At 36.8% G+C, this 21,075-nt stretch overlaps 1 protein-coding gene across 3 annotated transcripts in view; it reads right to left on the bottom strand.

Moving 5' to 3' along the window:
• Positions 1-777: 777 nt before the first annotated feature.
• Positions 778-21,075, bottom strand: part of CR2 (complement C3d receptor 2) — a 49,341-nt gene continuing 29,043 nt past the window's right edge. The window contains exons 17-27 of one of the 3 annotated variants that reach the window (XM_070384611.1): positions 17,674-18,081; positions 17,125-17,301; positions 16,963-17,050; positions 16,526-16,608; positions 14,760-15,152; positions 13,540-13,725; positions 12,018-12,206; positions 11,034-11,057; positions 9,028-9,103; positions 4,438-4,543; positions 778-1,489 (exon numbers count right to left, since the gene is read on the bottom strand). In XM_070384611.1, the coding sequence (XP_070240712.1) occupies positions 4,453-4,543; positions 9,028-9,103; positions 11,034-11,057; positions 12,018-12,206; positions 13,540-13,725; positions 14,760-15,152; positions 16,526-16,608; positions 16,963-17,050; positions 17,125-17,301; positions 17,674-18,081 (1,715 nt within the window). In that variant the 3' untranslated portion in view covers positions 778-1,489; positions 4,438-4,452. The remainder of the gene's footprint in view (positions 1,490-4,437; positions 4,544-9,027; positions 9,104-11,033; positions 11,058-12,017; positions 12,207-13,539; positions 13,726-14,759; positions 15,153-16,525; positions 16,609-16,962; positions 17,051-17,124; positions 17,302-17,673; positions 18,082-21,075) is intronic. The other 2 variants (XM_070384612.1, XM_070384610.1) reach the window with 2 other exon arrangements.

Here is a 21,075-nt window from a genome sequence, read left to right as displayed (position 1 = left end):
CCCAAATGTTCATTGACGGATAATTAGATTTTAAAATATTGTATATACATACAATGAAATATTATTCAGCCTGAAAAAGAATTCTGACACATGCTACAACACAGATGGACATTGAGGACATTATACTAAGTGAAATAAACTTGTCACAACAGAACAAGTAACTGTATGGTTCAACTTATATATGAGGTATCTTGAAGTAGTTATGAAATTCATATAAATGGAAAGTAGAACGGTTGTTGGCAGGGGCTGAAAGATGAGGGGAATGTGGACTTACTCTTTAATGGATATAGAGTTTCAGTTTTGTAAATTGAAAAAGTTCTGGAGATCTGTTGCATAGCAATGTGAATATACTTACACTTCTGAAGTGTACACTTAAAAATAGTTAAGACTAAATTTTGTTACATGTTTTCTTTACTACAATTTATTTTTTAAAGATGTCAAACAGCCTACAGAATCTAGAAAAGTGGGAGTAAATCTGTGGTAGTGAATGAGCAAGATTTTATTTTCTCAATAATTTAAATACTGGAACAGAGAACACTGACAGCCAGATTTAGAGTGTGGTAGGAGACAATGAGTGCACTGGGGGAAGGTGTTGCTGGATAAGTGTTGAGGATGAGGGAATTCAGTTTGTGGGTTGAGTTTGACTAACGTGACAAAATGGTGGGCTCCAGGATGCATAATTGTTAAATCAAAAATTCTAAAAACCCTAAAACTATGTCTGCTATTCAAGAGTTCATTAATTCCAGAAAAAAAGATCACAAAAGGCAAGATTTTTTTTAAGATAAAATTTACTTGAATGACTAATGTACACATTGTCAAATGACATTTTACAACTATAGTTACTTCTGAGTTAAAGCTTCAGAATTACAACTTGACTCCTATAATTTTAAAAAAGATGTGCAAACTGGAATTACTGAGTGATTATAGAAAGGCAAAAATATATTCGATGAGAAAAACTCAAATCAAGTGGAAATAAAAGTGAGATGTTTAACTAAATCAGAGAAAGATGCTCTTATTAAAATAAAAACAGGTTTCCCAACAAATGTATGCCTATCATAACCACAGGATATGCTTCATACTTTGCTTAAATAATTAAAACCACACTATAATTAAAAGCATATGGTAACATAAGTATGTTGATTGCAGTATATATGTCTAGATTCTTTCTAGACACAAGGAAAGCTCTTTTTAGTGCCTTCCTTAAAAATGTAACACTTCAGAGATATGTAACTGTTTATAGCCATAGCCTGTCTCCAGGTACATCACAGGTGAGGCTTCAAAAAGTCCTTGAAATGCACATGGCGGTAAAACTGGGCTCCCATCTTTACCATCATCAAGCAACTTTTCTTTGTTCTGCTTGAGACCGATTGCATATAGGAGTTAAATCTTATGAAACAATCTCACTGATGTTGAGACCATACTAATCCACCTATTGATAGTAGAATGGTTTCTTTCCAACCATCAGTAGGGTTCCAAGCGGTGAGGCATACTGAAATAGATTAATTTGTATTTAGGAGGTGGCATGAAAAGCAGTGATGCAACTCAAAGTTTAAATATGAGTGTTAACCTTATCTTTATATATACCAATTACAAGTGCTATAAACAATGAAGTATCATTCAATTAAATGGTCCATCATATTACAAGAAGCAAATAAATAATAATTAAATTTTGCATTGATAGATATGAATAAAAATAAATGAGGAAGAAATTAAAATAATGGTCTCCTACTAACTTACTCATATATTCATTCAACAAACATTTACATGATAGCTTTACTTTGGGCCCCCAGGGCTTTGGTTTTAGAGATCACTCTGGCATAGTCTCTCCCATCCTCTTCTTCTCTTTTTCTGCAACTCATCGGCAACAAGGCATCATTTTCTTCCTCAACTGCCACAGCAGTTTTTCTCTGTCTAGTTTATGGCACTTAATGTTACACTATGATATGTATATGTCTTATTTCTCTGACTAAAATAAGTTCCAAGAGGGTAGAGGTGGTATCTTCATTTTATATTTTATAACTCATATAGGAGAAAGCAGCTTGAAGTCATATTTGAGCTTGAATTCTACCTTTGTCAACTACTGACCCCGAGTCTTTGGTCAAGAGAATTTTTTCTTCCTGGTTTTGTCACCGAGGATATTATATGCCCATTCAGGTATTGCTGCTGCTGCTGCTAAGTCGCTTCAGCCGTGTCCGACTCTGTGGGACCCCATAGACGGCAGCCCACCAGGCTCCCCCGTCCCTGGGATTCTCCAGGCAAGAATACTGGAGTGGGTTGCCATTTCCTTCTCCAATGCATGAAAGTGAAAAGTGAAAGTGAAGTCACTGAGTCTAGTCCGACTCTTAGTGACCCCATGGACTGCGGCCCACCAGGCTCCTCCATCCATGGGATTTTCCAGGCAAGAGTACTGGAGTGGGGTGCCATTGCCTTCTCTGACTAAGGTATTACCTTGGAATAATACACACCTTTTACAGTTGCAGTGAAGGCTAAATGAGATAAGGCATGAAAGAGCCTTAGCAAACCTCAGGGGGGCTCTTCATGTTGCCTGTCAACATTTCTGTACTCCCTATCATTCAGGCTTCACCTATCATGGTGACAAATTAATACCTTCTTCTCCTTCTCCTCAAGTCTTTAACATCTCCTTTTCTTATCTCCTTGTCAGCTGGTCATTTTGCTTTTTATTCACTGAGAACACAGAGGCATCAGAAGAGAGCTTCTACATGTGTTTTCCCAATCACATCTCCCCACCTGCCTTCATCTGCTCCCATGTGTTCTGCCTTTCCTGTTACTAAGGCCAGGCTCCTGGCTAAGGTCTACCTCCTGCTTGAACACTAGATCCCATTCCTCCTAGCTTAGGACATTGCTCCCACAATTTTTCCTTTTCTTTCCCTGTCATTTCCTTCCTTCCCCCTAGATCATTCTCTTCAGCTTATAGGAATAGCAGCTATTTCTCCATTGTTACAAATATGTCCCTTTGCTTCTTATCCTTGCCATTACTCTATTTATCTGCTCCTCCCTGTAGAAAAGATCCTTGAAAGAGAAATCTCCAATTTCTCCCCTTTCATTCTCTCTTAAACACTTCTGTCAACTCCAATTTGCTTCTTTTCCCCTACACCAAAACTGTTCTTATCAAGATTACCAGCAAATCTTATGCCAAACCCAGGTCAGTTTTCACATTGATGTTCCTTGATCTATCAGCACATTTGACAGGGTCTATCACTCCCTCCTCCTTAACGTTCTCTCTTTGCATGACTCCTGGAACACCACACTCTGGGGTTCCCTCCTGTATCAGAGCAGCTGCTATGCTCTTGTGTCAGCTCCTTCCCACTCTATGACTCCTAATGTTGGAGGATCCAGGGCTCAGCATTCAGACCCATTTTCTTCCCTTGCCTATCTCACTCCCTTTATTGACCTTACTCGGTTTCATTATTCTGTATATCCATACACTGACAAGACCCAACTTTGTATCCCAAGTCTGGTCCTATTCCTAAAATGCTGAGTTGTACATCCAGCTATCTTTTTAGCACCTGTATGTGGATATCTATTAGATATCTTACATTTAACATCTCCAAAGTGAACTGCTCATGTTTCTCTCTGGTCTTGATTTCATTCTCAGTTGTCTTAATTAACAGCAATTCTATACTTCGGGCTGCTCAGGCCAAAAACTCAGGCATCATCATTGACTTCTCCCTTTCTCTCATACCCTGATACAAACTGTCAGCAAATTCTACTGTCACTATCTCAAAAATGTATGAAGAATCTGACCTCTCCTCACCAGGCTGGTAATAGCAATTCACAACTTTAATTAGAGTTTTGTGATAGCGTCCACATGGAGGCCCCATCTTTCACCTCTGGCACTTACACTCTCTTCTTGATGAAGAAGTTAAAGTGATCATTTGCTTCCCTGTTTAAAATCCTTCAATGATTCTCATCTCAGAGCAAACACCAAGTTCATTACAATGACCTACCATACCCTATAGGGCCATCAATCTTCACCCTCCTCCTTGTGTGTGCCTCCAATGCAGCAGGAACATACCACCTGATACGGTCTTTGTGCTCACTGTTCTTTCTTCCTCTACAAGGCTGTCCTTGCTTCACACTAGTCTTTGCTGAACTGTCATTTTCTTAGTGAGGACTTCCCTTCTAACTCTTCTTCCCTATCTAGCCCCTTTTCTGGTTTATTTTTTCTCACAGTATTTATTGATTGATTGATTCTTATTTTGTTATGTATTTAAATATTTGTTGAATAGATGAATAAATTTAAAAAAACAGGGACATGAGTTGGTAATGTGAAGCAAGTAAACAGATTTTGTGCATAATTATTAAAGACCTATGCAACAGAGCCATATATATTTAGTACTATACTTATTGATAAATATAAATTGAAAGAAATTTTGACATAGAAATTAATAAAATATTTAAAACTTCATTAGATACCAGTTTGTCTTCTGATTAGTTTGCTGGGCTGTATGGGTCAACAGAGTATATGTCTAGTGTTTCTAAATGAACATCTTCTTTATAGTTTGTATTTGTGTAGTAATTGCTAAATGGAAAAAAAAAAGAAAAGAAAAAATAAATTCTTTATTCACTGGCCAAGATTACTATATAAAGGTGTAACAGTTGTTTTCTTTTTTGCAATTCCCAACACATAGTAAGTACTTTTTATGGATGATTTCATTTTATTGTCTTAACTATCTTATGAAGTAATCATTATAATTCTCATTTTTTGAAAAGACCCATAAAAATAATTTGCTAAGCTACTAAGTGTCCAAATCAGAAGTTGGCAAAACCAATACAATATTGTACAGTAATTAACCTCCAATTAAGATAAATAAATTTACATTTAAAAAAAGAAGTTTACATTGGGCAGCTTTATCCAGGCCTTTTAATGACTAATAATTAGGACTCCCAGATTGAAAAAATTTATAAAGAAGCTTTCACTTTATAATATGATTATAAACTTACCTTTGGAGGGCCAATCTTCCAAACTAACTTAAAAAGAAATTTTTATATTTGATATTTAATTCAAAATACTTATATAATCATGCAGCACTAAAAATTTTAAATGACTTTTAAGACATTTTTACTTTTTTTCTTTCAAAGCACATGTACTTTGCTGTGCTTCTAAAACATTTTGTCAAAATTAGCAAAAGACAATAAAAGGTGATTGCACTATCATGTAGAACTCTGAGATAAAATAATACAAAATTACTAGGAAAGAAAGTTTACCACTAAGGGTACTTACAACTTGCCACTCACTATCACATTTAAGAGGTCAATTTACATATTTAGCAGGAAGAGACATTAAAATTATTACAGAAGATAATTTTTAGGTTAATGTGAGATTTAGGTTTTACTGAAACATCTTAGAAGGCAAGAAGAGAATAACATAGTCTCTTCTTCACGTTTGAATAACTTCAAAATATTTAATTTTGTTAGTAGACATTGATTTTTAAATGATCCATTACTCATCTTACTTACAAAAAGTATTTAAGGCAGTTCAAATGTCTGTATTAAGTATAAGAAACTAAACTGAAGTCAGTTAGAAAATGGAAATAAAACAAGTGATGCTTAGAAGTTTAATTAACATATATGTTTAGTTCATAATCAACTGAGGCTCTTATGTATAGTGTTTGATATAAACATGTTAATAACTTTGTTAATAACTTTAATAATCAGATAGGAATATTACAAATTATTTATGCTTATAGGTGTTCCCAAAGTTTACAAATTTTCCTACACATGTAATGCTCTGATAGCAAACTTTGTAAAAGGAAGGTAGGAGATAGAGACCACCTTTTCTATTTACTTAAATGTCTTTTTAAATCACTCTTGACTAAAATTATGTTCTAACTTCCTGTGAGAAAAGCCATGCAAATGACATCTCTATGTTTGTTTTCTTAAGACCTTTAACTCTCCTGAATTCTATGAAGCCATTTTCTCCCAACTTTCTTTCCTCTTACTTCTGACAGTTCCTTCCCCCTCTTGCCTTTTAAGTATTACCGTTATTCTTAGATCTGTCTTCATCCTTGTTCTAATCTTCTATTTTGTTTGGTACCAAGGCTTCAATTGTGATTTAAGCATCATCTACCTGAGTCCAGGCCTCTCTCTTGAGTCCTGGAAGAGAGTACCTAGAAGTAGCAGATCAGAACTGCACCATTTTCCCCCACAAACCTATCCCTCTCCGTTTTTTGTGAACCATTGGATCCATCCAGTGGCACCCACTTGATTCATACTTTGTGTCCCCTTCTTCCCACATTTAATAATTCACTAAACCTTGAAATACTGATTGAAGGCGGGAGGAGAAGGGGACAGCAGAGGATGAGATGGTTGGATGGTATCACCAACTCAATGGACATGAGTTTGAGTAAGCTCCAGGAGTTGGTGATGAACAGGGAGGCCTGGTGTGCTGCAGTCCATGGGGTCACAAAGGGTCAGACACGACCGAGCAACTGAATTGACTACACTGAAATCCTGAAAAGCCTATTGTCTTCATAGTGAAAATATTTCCTTTTAAGATTTTTTTGGACATGGACCATTTAAAAAGTCTTTATTGAGTTTATTACAATATTGCTTCTGTTCTATGTTTTGATTTTTTGGTCAGCAGGCATGTGGAATATTAGTTCCTAATCAGGTATTGAACATATACTCCTGCGTTGGAAGGTGAAGTTTTAACCACTGGACCACCGGGGAAGCCCTTGAAGATATTTCCTACATCTATTGCATCCTCTTGATCCTCACCACTGCTGCTTTGGTTGACAACTCAGTACTGCCCCTTTTTAAAAAACTGAAAATCTGAACATATTGTTTCTTTGCTTAAGATTCTACAGGGTAAACACCAACTCCTTGTCGTGGCATACAAGGCTTTTGATGATCTAACTTTCAGACCATCTTTCCCCAAGACTGTTAAACATCAGTCCCATGAGATGTTAAAGGCATTTTATGAGAAAAAAGTTCAGCAGCCCAACTCGTCTGCAAGACTCGTTTTTGAAAAATTAAATGGGCTTCTTTCGTGTAGGACCTTAAATAGTCTCATGGTCATTGTGAATCCCCATGAGAAAAATGTAGCTTGAAGTATATCCCAATATTATTTGTTCATAGAACATCATTTCCCCTGAAATCATTCACAAAACAAAGGTTATGTGATAAACTCTGATAAACACTACTGCCTAAAGTACCTCCGACTGTAGACCCTTGCCAGACCTACTGCATTTAGGCCCTTCCAGGCTTAGAACAAACTATTCAGGTTCAAATATGCCATTATTACATAATTTCAATGTTACCCCCTTCATGTCTGATGCCTCCTCTAGGCATTACAGAACTGTGAACAGTGCAATCAGATCACTTAGATAGATCCAAATGATTGGCTTGTTAAAGTAATTTTGCTGGAATTTGTGGGTGACATGTTTATGGTGACATGATTTGGTCATCCCCCACTGGAAGTTATATGAGATTTGGTAAGACTTTACCTGATTATCCTCCCTATCACTAGCATTTATTGATCCTTAAGAACCTGGGCACACAGAACATTCCCTGGCTGATAATTGACGATATCATTTGCTAAAAGTGTATCCTTTGTACCTACCAGAATATTCTGCAATTTCCATAAGATTTTATGTATCAGAGGGGATCTTTTATGTCACTTAAACCTATGCTAACTTCAATGTTTCTCAGGCATGTCAATTGCTTATGTAGTTCTTATAATATATGATGGAAAAACAAGTCCCAAACTGCACCTTCTACTTGGAATACTTTTCTCTACTTGTCTACACTCTGTGAGGCATACCTGCAACATCTTCTCCACTATGAAAGCTTTTCTGATCAAAATTCCTAAGTACTGACCATTTGATTGCATCCCCACCAAACATTACTTAATCTACTCTGGCAATAATACTTTATGGATACAAATTTTTTTTAATAATAAATTTAAAATAAAATGAAAAAGTATGTCTAATTTATGTGTGATAAAACATAATATAGCAAAATGTAGAAACCTAGTAGTATATTTAAAGAGTCATGAAAACAACAATTGAGTTGTTTAAAGATTGCTTAAACAAATAGAAAGGCCTAGTATGTTTCTGTATGAGAAAGCATTTACAGAAAATGTGCCAATTCTCAAAGGTTAACCTATAGACATAAATGTAATCACAACATATATGTCTTTAGAAAATGACAGATCATCTAAAACTCCTATAAGAACAAACAGAAGAAAGAGGAAAATCTTTAAAAACTATAATGAGGGGATTCTTGTCTTGTTAGAAGTTATAATATCAGAAAACTATACTATTTGAATGCAAAGTGTTTGTGATAGAAAAATAGACACATCAATGAAACAATAAAAAAAGAATCCAGAAATACAATATATCCAGATATATTATTTGATATATGATCAAATTGGAGCTAACTTTCTGGAAAACCATTTGGCAATATTAACTAAGCATCTAAATGTTCATACACTTATTCCTAGAATTCTAAGGATCTAAGCTAAGGAAATATGGAGATGTAGAAAAAGTTTCTTTAGGTTTTTCTTGTTTTTATTTATTATGAAAATAAATGCAGAAGCAGCTTAAAATCTACACAATATGGATACATATTATAGAAAAATATGCAATCAAATCGGTAAAAAGAAAATGTGATTTAAATATAAAAATAGGCTAAATGAAAAAAAAATTAAGGCAGGATTAAAAAAAAATAAGGCCAATATTGCAGTTTAAAAAAAAAGAAATAAAATAATCATATAGGCAAATGCCAAATATCAGCAGTTTTATGACTGGGACTTTTTTCTATTTTTAGATTTTTATTATGTATAAATAAATATTATCTTATCTGTATAAATACCATTCAAATAAAATGAATGCTCGTTATCTTTTAAGTTCTTACAGAAAGGATATTCTATTTAACACAAGATGCCTTATTCCAGTTATCACATTGCAGTATTTATTTCATTTAACTTGTGCTTCTGTGTTTAGTTTTAGGAAAGAAGTCAAAATCTTTTGTGTATTTTTGTCAAGCAGGCCTCAAACTTACCGTTCTCTGTGTTTTGATATCATGTATAAGGCGACAGCACCCAAGCAGAAAAGAGCTATTACCCCAGCAGAAAAACCTAAAATACAAAACAGAGTATTAAACGATAGAAAAATGTAACCTACATTGTTTTGAAGTGATTGTGGGGCCTGTTCCTAGTGGTGGGGAAAATGTTATGTGACTTTTTTGCTTATTCTTCTTCAGCCATACAGATACTAAATTCCGAAATAGTTGTATGTGGGCTTACGTTTTGGATTTAATCCAGTTCATATTTATTCTAAAGCACCAAGCATTTGATCACAAGGTTCCAGTCAAGTTTAGGTTCAGCTTTTCTGTTCTTTTCAGTTTTATTAGTAATATTCTTGTCACTGGAGTGAAATTAGAAGCTCAGGACACCAGGATTCCGTGACTTTTCATACAATATTTAACTCTCAGTTGTGAAATATATTTTGCCACTGCAGAATAAATGAATCTGTTTTGATAGCAACCAAATTATGCAAAAGACCAATAGTTAAACGAAAGTTTTGTGTGTGGCACTCACTAGCTCAGTCATGCCGTACTTTTTGCGACCCCATGGACTATAGCCTGTGAGGCACCTCTGTCATAGAATTCTCCAAGCAAGAATACTGAAGTAGGTTGTCATTTCCTTCAGGGTATCTTCCCAACTGAGAGATTGACCTCACATCTTTTGCATCTTCTGCACTGACAAGTGAATTCTTTACCTCTGCACCATATGGGAAGCCCAAACTTTTAGTAAACCTAAACTTTTGAACTAAAAACTGGGAGTAGCTGATCAAGTCATTCATTTCATCCTATCCAAAAGTGACAGTTTGTGATGTGAAGTGCACATTAAAAGAGCCTTAGAACACTTAAAAGAAAAAAAAGTACAATTTCTCATGAGTTCAAATGAAAAACTTAACAGGCAGGATACAGGGCTTCCCTGGTGGCTCAGATGGTAAAGAATCCGCCTGCAATGCGAGAAACCTGGGTTGGATCCCTGGGTTGGGAAGATCCCCTGGAGAAGGGAATGGCAACTCACTCTAGTATTCTTGCCTGGAGAATTCCATGGACAGAGGAGCCTGGTGTACCACGGTCCATAGGATCACAAAGAGTTTGACATGACTGAGTGACTAAGCACAGCACATATCAGTTCTGTTCAGTTGCTCGTCTGACTTTTTGCGACCCCATGAACTGCAGCACTCCAGGCTTCCCTGTCCATCACCAACTCCCGGAGCTTACTCAAAGTCATATCCATTGAGTTGGTGATGCCATCCAACCATCTCATCATCAGTCGTCCCCTTCTCCTCCTGCCATCAGTCATTCCCAGCATCAAAGTCTTTTCAAATGAGTCAGTTCTTCACATCAGGTGGCCAAAGTATTGGAGTTTCAGCTTCAGTGTCAGTCCTTTCAATGAATATTCAAAACTGATTTCCTTTAGCATGGACTGGTTGGGTCCCCTTGCTGTCCAAGGGACTCAAGAGTCTTCTCCAACACCACAGTTCAAAAGCATCAGTTTTTTGGCCCTCAGCTTTCCTTATAGTCCAACTCTCACATTCATACATGACTACTGGAAAAACCAAAGCTTTGGCTAGACGTACCTTTGTTGGCAAAGTAATGCCTCTGCTTTTCAATATGCTGTCTAGGTTGGTCATAATTTTTCTTCCAAAGAGCAAGCATGTTTTAATTTCATGGCTGCAGTCACCATCTGCAGTGACTTCTGAGCCCCCAAAAATAAAGTCTGTCACTGTTTCCATTGTTTCCCCATCTGTTTGCCATGAACTGATGGGATCAGATGCCATGATCTTAGTTTTCTGAATGTTGAGTTTTAAGCAGCTTTTCACTCTCCTCTTTCACTTTCATCAAGAGGCTCTTTAGTTCTTCACTTTCTGCCATAAGGGTGGTGTCATCTGCATATCTGAGTTTATTGATATTTCTCCAGTGCCTCAAAATTTACATATATTTGTATAAATTACCTTAGAAGTTTTATTGAAGAATTTAAGAAAACTTACCAGCAATAAGAGGAGCAAGTGAACCTAAGGAAAATACAAAATCATGAAAACATTAGTTTAGTTGCATGGCTCCACATAGCTCCAAATACCATGGATGTCCCAGAAATTAACACTCAGATCCCTCTTCTTTAAGTCTACTTAAAAAGATGTATCAGAACACTGAATTATACCCAATCTTTCTTCATTCTTTATGTAACAACTTCATTGGCCTTTAAATTTTTTTCCACTTTAAGGTGAGGTAGTTTACTCATGAAAAAAAAAATAATAATAAGCTCAACTTTATAATCAGGGATTTCTCAGGTCAGAATGGAAACAACGATTACAACAGTTTAGTTAGCATATTTTTGGAGGTCCCTGTCATATCAGTAAGCACTTATAAATCAAGATTCAGCAATAGCAGAAGTCTCAGGAGCAACTTCTTTCAAAATACAGTCTGTCTTTTGTATCTGTGGATTCAACCAACCACTAATTAAGAAATATTTGAAAAAGTAAAATATTCCAGGAAGTTCCAAAAAGCAAAGCTCACGCTGTTAGCCCAGCATCTATTTACATAGCATTTACATTGCATTGGGTATTATAAATAATATAGAAATGACTTCAAGTATATGGGAGGATGTGCACAGATTATATGCAAATACTATGCCATTTTACATAAGGGACTTGAGAATCTGCAGATTTTTGTATCTGAGGGGGTCCTAGAACCAATTCCCCTGAGGATACCAAAGGACCACTGTATAAGGCTGTGAGCTTTGCACCTTTTAAATCAGTGCTCATCTCTCTTTATATTCTTTCTTTACTTTCCCAATCTTCAGAAAGTCTCACTTTTACTACAATAGACCACTGACTTCAAATTCTTCTGTTACTATACCACTGATCACAAACCTACATCACTTTGAAACCCAGGAGTCCCTGAAATTGGATAACCCTCTGTCTCTTCTTTCCAGTGAAACAAGTAGAAGCTGCAGAGAAGCTCTTTGCACTTACTGGGTGATTTGCAAACAGCCAAGGGAGGGTTCCATCGGTGATCTTCCTGACACTGGCTCTGGGGACTGCCTTCTAGGGTATACCCGTCTTCACACATTAAAGTGACAACAGCTCCATATTGATACATTCTTCCAGGCTCCAGCCCATTCTGGATTCCATTTATATGTTCTGGGAAGCTACAGTTCACCTCTGAAATTAAAGGAATCTAATTGAATCTGTGTCATATTTTGACCTTCAACTAAGAATGTAGATACTGCCCTTAATGGAAAGATTTATGAAACCAATTTATTCTATTCTCAGTTAGTAAAACTTCACTGAAATAACACAAAATTATATCCTAGGCATAGACTTTTAGTGTCAGCCATCTACCTCAATAACACCCTGGTTATCAAATAACTTTCTTTCTTGTGCTTTAGTCTCTAAACCAATAATGAATAATTTTTGTGGCTTCTTAGAGAAATGATGCAGGATGAATGAGTAATGTTAAGACTTCTGAATTATTTCCTCAACTTCTACTCTTGTTCTCTAACTCTTCTTAGATCTTTAGTCTTTGCAGTGTAGTGGCCAATAGTGTGAGATTTTGGATTTAAACTAACTCTAGGGCTTTCAAGTTGTTTGACTCTGTATAAGTTATAAATCTCTCCATTCTTCGAGGACTTCATCGATAATACAGGAATAATGACACCAATCTCATACGGTTCTCATGAGGATTAAATGACAGAAGGCATGCAAAGTGCTGTGTGCCCTAAGTGCTCAACTAATATTTAGTATTAACTCACCACTCATATTTCATATGCACTATTTATGATAGTAAAAATGACATTCTGAAAAACTTTTATAAGTATACCCATAATTCTACCACCACTTACAGGGAAATATGCTCAAAAAAGTATTTTTAGGAGTATTTTGTCAAATGTACACTTATCATAACTAACCACAGTGCACATTCGATCTGTATTAGTTGTTTAATCTACATAAAGACTTCATCTTTCCATATTTAAGTGACTACATATATGATAGCTCATATAGACTAAGGCCTTCAGTCATTTTCTTTATTTTGCAATATTTAGATTACTTCATCTATTAATCCAATTAAATATATTTAATTGTATTAAATACATTAATTAAATGATCCAATCAATGCATCTATTTGGCTATTTTAAGTTGAAAGTACTTAGGAGAAGGCAATGGCACCCCACTCCAGTACTCTTGCCTGGAAAATCCCATGGACGGAGGAGCCTGGTAGGCTGCAGTCCATGGGGTCACTAAGAGTCAGACACAACTGAGCGACTTCACTTTCACTTTTCACTTTCATGCATTGGAGAAGGAAATGGCAACCCACTCCAGTGTTCTTGCCTGGAGAATCCCAGGGACGGCGGAGCCTGGTAAGCTGCCATCTATGGGGTCTCACAGAGTCGGGCACAACTGAAGTGACTTAGAAGCAAGTTGAAAGTACTTAACTGAAAATATCTACTTGGGACAAATTTTATTTAAAAAATAAGAAAACAAATACAGAACACACCTTTACAATATGGAGCAGGTTGGTTCCAGGTTCCTTCATGTGTGCAAAGAAGGAGTGCCTCTCCCACAAGCAGATAGCCTTGGTTGCAGCTGTACAGGATTGACATTCCAGGAGAAAATCGAGTTATGTCTCCACCAGTATGATTTCCATGGGAGATTGTAAGTGGACGTTGACAGCCAAAGAAAGCTTAGACATCAATATGAAAGGATTTTTAATTTAGTACAGAGGAACACATAGCCAATACTCTCTGTAGTTGATAACAATACATAAAGAAGGCAGGCAACAAGCCAACTGATCAGTATCCAAAAATACTCATTCCACCCAAACCAAGCAGTATAGGACAGATATTTGCATTTCCTACCTACACCATATATGATCTGAAAGCAAATGTCAAAAGTAAGATAATGAAACATCAGTGGTTGCAGCCTACAATTGTAATCTATCAAAGAATAGTAATCTTTTCTCTTTATATGGTAGAAAGGCTATAGTCAAGTGTCACGCCTTCAAATATCTACAGGCACCAGGAAGTGATGCCAAGTTATAGAGCACCTATCTTTCTAAAAATGGCAGCCACTGCCTAATTCAAGCTACTGGTACCTTGCAGGAAAGCAAAGGGGATCCTCACTGTATCACAGATTCACAGTTTATCTTGGGCAGTAGGGATGGGTCTCACTTAAAATAAGACTGCTGTGCTAGACAAAAATAAACAGTTCTGAATTCAGTTCTTGGTTGCCAGTTGGCATTCTCTGTTGCAGATAGCCACTGACAGGGATAAAACCACCAATGACAACTAAAATTACAAGACAATTAAGTGGGTTTTAAGGCTAGTTCCATTCTCCAGAATACTCAAATATATCTTTCTGGCTGATAGCACAGCCTTAAATATGAAATTATCAAGCAATGTTACTGCCAAACATTTGCTGAAAAAGGTATGTGCATTTTTGCTATTCTAAACTAATAAAAATAATAAATTTGGAAGATCCTATCAATTTAGAAGTTAACTGTTATCCTTTCATGTACCTTTTGTCAACATGCTTGGAAAGAAAAAGGAAAACAAAAAATGAGCTGAGAAAATAAGACAAGCAAGTGTTTTGTAAAATAATATGATTACCTAAGCTTTTAACTTGCCTTTCTATAGGTGAAATGACAAGTGCACATTCAAAACCCCTTTTTAAAAATTCTATGTAACACCCCATATTTTGTTCCTTAAAATATCTTACCCTTTTTGATGCAAGTTGGTACACCTGGCACCCATTTGTTGTTGGTATGGCATCTAATCAAGTGACTGCCATTCATGATGAAGCCGGGATTGCAGGCAATATGTAATATGTCATTGTGGGAATATGAAGAATAGGTTTTATTTAGCTTGTGTCCATGCATGACTTCTGGGTTAGGGCAGTGAGTCACAGGAGGAGATTTTAAGCACTGCGGGGCACGTCCACTCCAAGATACAAGTCCTTTAGAATCACTTATGCACCGTATACTTTTCTCTCCCAGGAGATCAAATCCTTGATCACATTCATAAGAGACTTCGCTTCCATATGGAAAGCCTCCTGGCAGCACACCTCTGTACCTCCCATTGTTAATCACTGGTGGGTCCTGACAGTGGATAACTGCAGAAGAGAACAGGAAATTCTGCTTCAGCTGGTACACCATAGTAGACAGTCTTCATTCAGATACAAATGCCACTATGCAACTGTGTGTACTGCTGCTGCTACTGCTGCTGCTGCGTTGCTTCAGTCATGTCTGACTCTGTGCAACCCCATAGACAGCAGCCCACCAGACTCCCCTGTCCCTGGGATTCTCCAGGCAAGAACACTGGAGCGGGTTGCCATTTCCTTCTCCAATGCATGAAAGTGAAAAGTGAAAGTGAGGTCTCTCAGTCGTGTCCGACCCTCAGCGACCCCATGGACTGCAGCCGACCAGGCTCCTCTGTCCATGGGATTTTCCAGGCAAGAGTACTGGAGTGGGGTGCCATCGCCTTGTGTGTACTGCACATAGCTATAAAGTTGTTTCTTGGAGGAGGAAATGTCAATCCACTTAGTTCTTGCCTGGAAAACTCCATAGACAGAGGAGCCTGGCAGGCTACAGTCCATGAGGTTGCAAAGAGTTGGACATGGCTGAGTAACTGAGCACACATAAAGTTATTTAAATTTTAGATGCTGAATCATAATTTCTTTAAAAAACTTCATTGAATTTTTTGACTCTATGAATAATACATACTCATTCCAAAATAATTCAGAAAATAGAGTATAAATATAGACAAAGGAATAAATACAGCTATGTTCCCATGAAATAAATAGTTTATATTGTTATTTTTTTAATTTTTAGCAATTAGCAGGCTTACTGCAAATACAGTCATTCCTCAGTACCCACAAGGGACTGATTCCAGGGTCCCCCATCAGTACCAAATTCCAAGGAGGCTTAAGCTTCTTATATAAAATGGCATAGTGTTTGCATTTAACTTATGCACAGACTCCTATATATTTTAAATCACCTCTAGATGACTTATAATACTGAATACAATATAAATGCTATCTAAATATTTACAAATACAATGTAAATGCTAAGTAAATAGTACACAGTGCATAGCAAATTCAAGTTTAGCTTTTGGAAACTTTCAGGATTTAAAAATATATATAATATATATATATATTATATATATATAAGTATATATTATATATATATAATATAAATAATGTAAATATAAATAAAATGTAAATGTAAATAATATATAATATATATATTATTTACAGTTGGTTGACACAAAAAGTTATGAAGCCTGCAAACACAGAGGGTCAACGGTATTCATTTCCTACTTGACAGTTTTGTTTCCCACTGCCAGTACTATCTAAATACCAAAACATGTTTTATATAAACTAAGCTAGAACACATACACTGCTGAGGCATAGAATAGCTCTGCAGTGACCTATCCTCTTTACCTCTCTACAACCCCATGGACTTTTTTTTTTTTTTTTTAACTTACTTTCACAAACTGGAATCCTTTGGAACCAAACCCTATTTTCATCATCTTGACATTTTTGAAAAGCATATTTCATCATCCGGTACCTAGAGAGAGATTATAATACATTTTCTCTTCTTAAAAATCACATCTCTGAAACCTAGCCTCCTCAAACCAGTAATATAGAGGCACTTCTAAATAAGAAATTTGGCACAAAAGAGTCAAAAGTCTTGGCCCTTCAAGTAAGAAAACTGCTTTAGACTTAGGGTGCTCCCAGCAAAGACATTTTCATGTCAATAAAGGACTGAAAAGTTAGAGATGCTAGTTAGACCTTCATAACCTCGCATCCTCTGTTAATGTGACAATGAAGAACCTTAAAAGGGAGTCACCAGGACAAATTGAGGCTAGAATTAATGCATAAAGCAAGATGGAGACCCTTTATGAGAATGAGTCTTACTAACCCTTCTTGGCAAGATGTATTAACTGGTACCACGAGTGAATCAACTGGAGGTTCTCGAACATCTTCTTCCAAAGGTTGGCATTGTGCTTCTAGAGGAGCAAAGTTGAAATTACTTATATATGCTTGATATAAAAGAGAAAGACAACTCAGGAACTGAAAATACCTTCACACCGAGGGACAGACGGACTCCAATTTCCTGAAGACATACAATGAATGGATCTGTTTCCCACAAGCAAGTAACCAAGGTCACAGGTGTAGTCTACAGTCATCCCAGAGACAAAGAGGACCCTATTTCCACCTGTATGCCGACCATGGTGGAGCCCAGAGGGTGGCTGACAGCCTGGAGAGAAAACTTCCCACATAAATACCAACAAAAACTCAAGAACACTAAATACACAACATTTGACAATAGACAATCTGAAACTTTTAAGCAAAACAGCAAGCCCTTATTCATTACTGAGTGCTTTCTGCTCTTTTGAAGGAAACTGCCACCTTAAAAACAGATCTTCTGAATTATCTACCTTGACTTTATCCCATATCCAAGGGAGCATTTGGATAAAGAACATATACAACACGAATAGACTGTTTTAATACAGAATGGGATGGTAATCTATGCCCCTTTGCTTTTTCCCACAACTCTAGCTTTGAGTGGGAGGTAACAAACAAGAATAAACAAATAAATACCTCCATTTTTTCTCCACTTGATTTTTACCTTTTTCACAAACTGGTATTTCAGGATCCCAGGTGTTATTGGCTTTGCAACGAACCTGACTGCTGCCCTTCAAAATAAATCCATCATCACACTTGAATATCACACTGTCATTGTAGAAATATGGAGCTTCCTTTCCAGATATCTTGTATCCATTTGCAACATGGACATGCGAACATTGAACAGCAGGGAGGGAGAGTTTACAGAGAGGAGCAGGGCCACTCCAGATGCCTGTCTCTTGATCATTGCTTATACAACGAATTGTGCTCTCCCCAATGAGGTTGTACTTCACTCCTCTCTCTGGCCCAGGGTTACATGTGTAAGTGACTGTAGTTCCATACAGGACATCTTCTGAAGAACTGCCTGTGTGTACTCCATTGTAGATAACAGGAGGTGGTGGGCAGGTGATATCTGGAGGGAGGAAAACTTACTCTACAATTCTGTTTCAGTATTAAACACCAAAGAAAAGAAATGAAGCTGATTATAAATCTTTTATCAGGTTTCCTAGAGAATATGGGTGAGATATGATTATGTTTTGTGTCAAAACTCATCATGTATGTAAAATTCAATTTAAAAGATTTCATTGAAAAAATCTTTGCAATGTGTTAAAAGATGTATATAAATATCATATTGTGACTAAAGTCTGATAGCAAATTATTAAGAAAAGAATTCTTTTTATAACAACCAATAGGTCAATAGGCAGACAGAATGAAAATCACAATCACAGAAAACTAACCAAACTGATCACAGGGACCACAACATGTCTAACTCAATAAAACTATGAGCCACCAGGATAGATGGGTCATGGTGGCGACTTATGACATAATGTGGTCCACTTGAGAAGGAAATGGCAAACCACTTCAGTATTCTTTCTTTGAGAACCCCATGAACTGTATGAAAAGGCAAAAAGATATGACACTGAATGATGACCTCCTCAAGTTGGTAGGTGCCCAATATGCTACTGGAGAAAAGTGGAGAAATAACTCCAGAAAGAATGAAGAGACAGAGCCAAAGTGAAAACAATCCCCAGCTGGGGATGTGACTGATGATGGAAGTAAAGTCTGATGCTGTAAAGAACAATATTGCATAGGAACCTGGAATGTTAGGTCCACAAATCAAGGTAAATTGGAAATGGTCAAACGAGATGACAAGAGTGAACATCAACTGTTTAGGAATCAGTGAACTAAAATGGACTGGAATGGGATAATTTAGTTCAGATGACCAATATACCTATTACTGTGGACAAGAATCCCTTAGAAGAAGAGTTTCCCTCAAAGTCTACAAAATAGTCTGAAATGCAGTACTTGGGTGCAATCTCAAAAATGACAGAATGATCTCTGTTCATTTCCAAGGCAAACAATTCAATATCACAGTAATCCAAGTCTGTACACCAACCACTAATGCTGAAGAAGCTGAAGCTGAATGGTTCTAGGATGACCTACAAGACACTCTAGAACTAACACCCAAAAAAGATATTCTTTTCATCACAGGGGACTGGAATGCAAAAGTAGGAAGTCAAGAGATACCTGGAACAACGGGCAAGTTTGCCCTGGAGTACAAAATGAAGCAAGGCAAAGGCTAACAGAGTTTTGCCAAGAGAATGAACTGGTCACAGCAAATATCCTTTTCCAACAACACAAGAGATGACTCTATACATGGACGTCACCAGATGGTTAATACCAAAATCATATTGATTATATTCTTTCAGAAGATGGAGAAGCTCTATACAATTAGCAAAAACATGACTGGGAGCTGACTGTGGCTCAGATCATGAACTCCTTATTGCAAAATTCAGACTTAAATTGAAGAAAGTAGAGAAAACCACCAGACCTTCAGGTAAGACCTAAATCAAATCTCTTCTGATTATACAGTGGAGGTGACAAATAGATTCAAGGGATTAGATCTGATAGACAAAATGCCTGAAAAACTATAGATAGAAGTTCATGACATTGTACAGGAGGTAGTGATTAAGACCATCTGAAAGAAAAAAGAAAAAATGCAAAGAGTCAAAATGGTTTCCTGAGGAGGCCTTACAAATAGCTAAGAAAAGAAGAGAAGTGAAAGGCAAAGGAGACAAGGAAAGATAAACCCATCTGAATACAGAGTTCCAAAGAATAGCAAGAAGAGATAAGAAAGCCTTTTTCAAGTGATCAATGCAAAGAAATAGAGGAAAACAATAGAATGGGAAGAAACTAGAGATCTCTTCAAGAACATTTAAGATACCAAGGGAACATTTCATACAAAGATGGGCACAATAAAGGACAGAAATGGTATAGACCTAACAGAAGCAGAAGATATTAAGAAGAGGTGGCAAGAATACACAGAAGAGTTATACAAAAAAGATCTTCAAGACTCAGATAATGATGATCCTGTGATCACTCACCTATAGTCAGACATCCTAGAGTGTGAATTCAAGTGGGCATTAGGAAACATCACTGCAAACAAAGGTAGTGGAGATGATGGAATTCCAGCTGAGCTATTTCAAATCCTAAAAGATGGTGCTATGAAAGTGTGGCACCAATATTCAAGAAAATTTGGAAAACTCATCAGTGACCACAAGAATGGAAAAAGTCACTTTTCATTCCAATCCCAAAGAAAGGCAATGCCAAAGTAGTTTCACACTACCACACAAATGTTCACCCACTAGTAAAGTAATGCTCAAAATTCTCCAAGCTAAGCTTCAACAGTACTGAACCAAGAACTTCCAGATGTTCAAGCTGGATTTAGCAAAGGCAGAGGAACCAGAGATCAAATTGCCAACATCCGTTGGATTGTAGAAAAACAGGAGTTCCAGAAGAACATCTACTTCTGCTTTATTGACTATGCCAAAGCCTTTGACTGTGGATCACAACATCACAACAAATTGTGGAAAATTCTTAAAGAGATGGGAACCCCAGACAACCTTACCTGTCTCCTGAGAAATTTGTATGCAGGTCAAGAAGTGACAGTTAGAACCAGATATGGAACAACAGACTGGTTCCAAATTGGGAAAGGAGTACATAAAGGCTGTATATTGTCACCCTGCTTGTTTAACTTATATGCAGAGTACATCATGCAAAATGCTGGGCTGGATGAAGCACAAGCTGGAATAAAGATTGCCAGGAGAAATATTAATAACCTAAAATAAGCAGATGACATCACCCTAAGGCAGAAAGTGAAGAGGAAGTAAAGGGCCTCTTGATGAAAGTGAAAGAAGAGAGTGAAAACGCTGGCCTAAAACTCAACATTCAAAAAATGAAAATCATGGCATCTGGTCCCATCACTTCATGGCAAACAAATGGAGAAACAATGCAGTGAGAGACTTTATTTTCTTGGGCTCCAAAATCACTGAAGATGGTGACAACAGCCATGAAATTAAAATATGCTTGTTCCTTGGAAGAAAAGGTATGACCAACCTAGACAGCA

The sequence above is a fragment of the Bos mutus genome, chromosome 16 (assembly GCF_027580195.1).
Source record: "Bos mutus isolate GX-2022 chromosome 16, NWIPB_WYAK_1.1, whole genome shotgun sequence".
Lineage (NCBI taxonomy): Eukaryota > Metazoa > Chordata > Mammalia > Artiodactyla > Bovidae > Bos > Bos mutus.
This window is presented reverse-complemented; position numbering and strand designations above follow the sequence as displayed.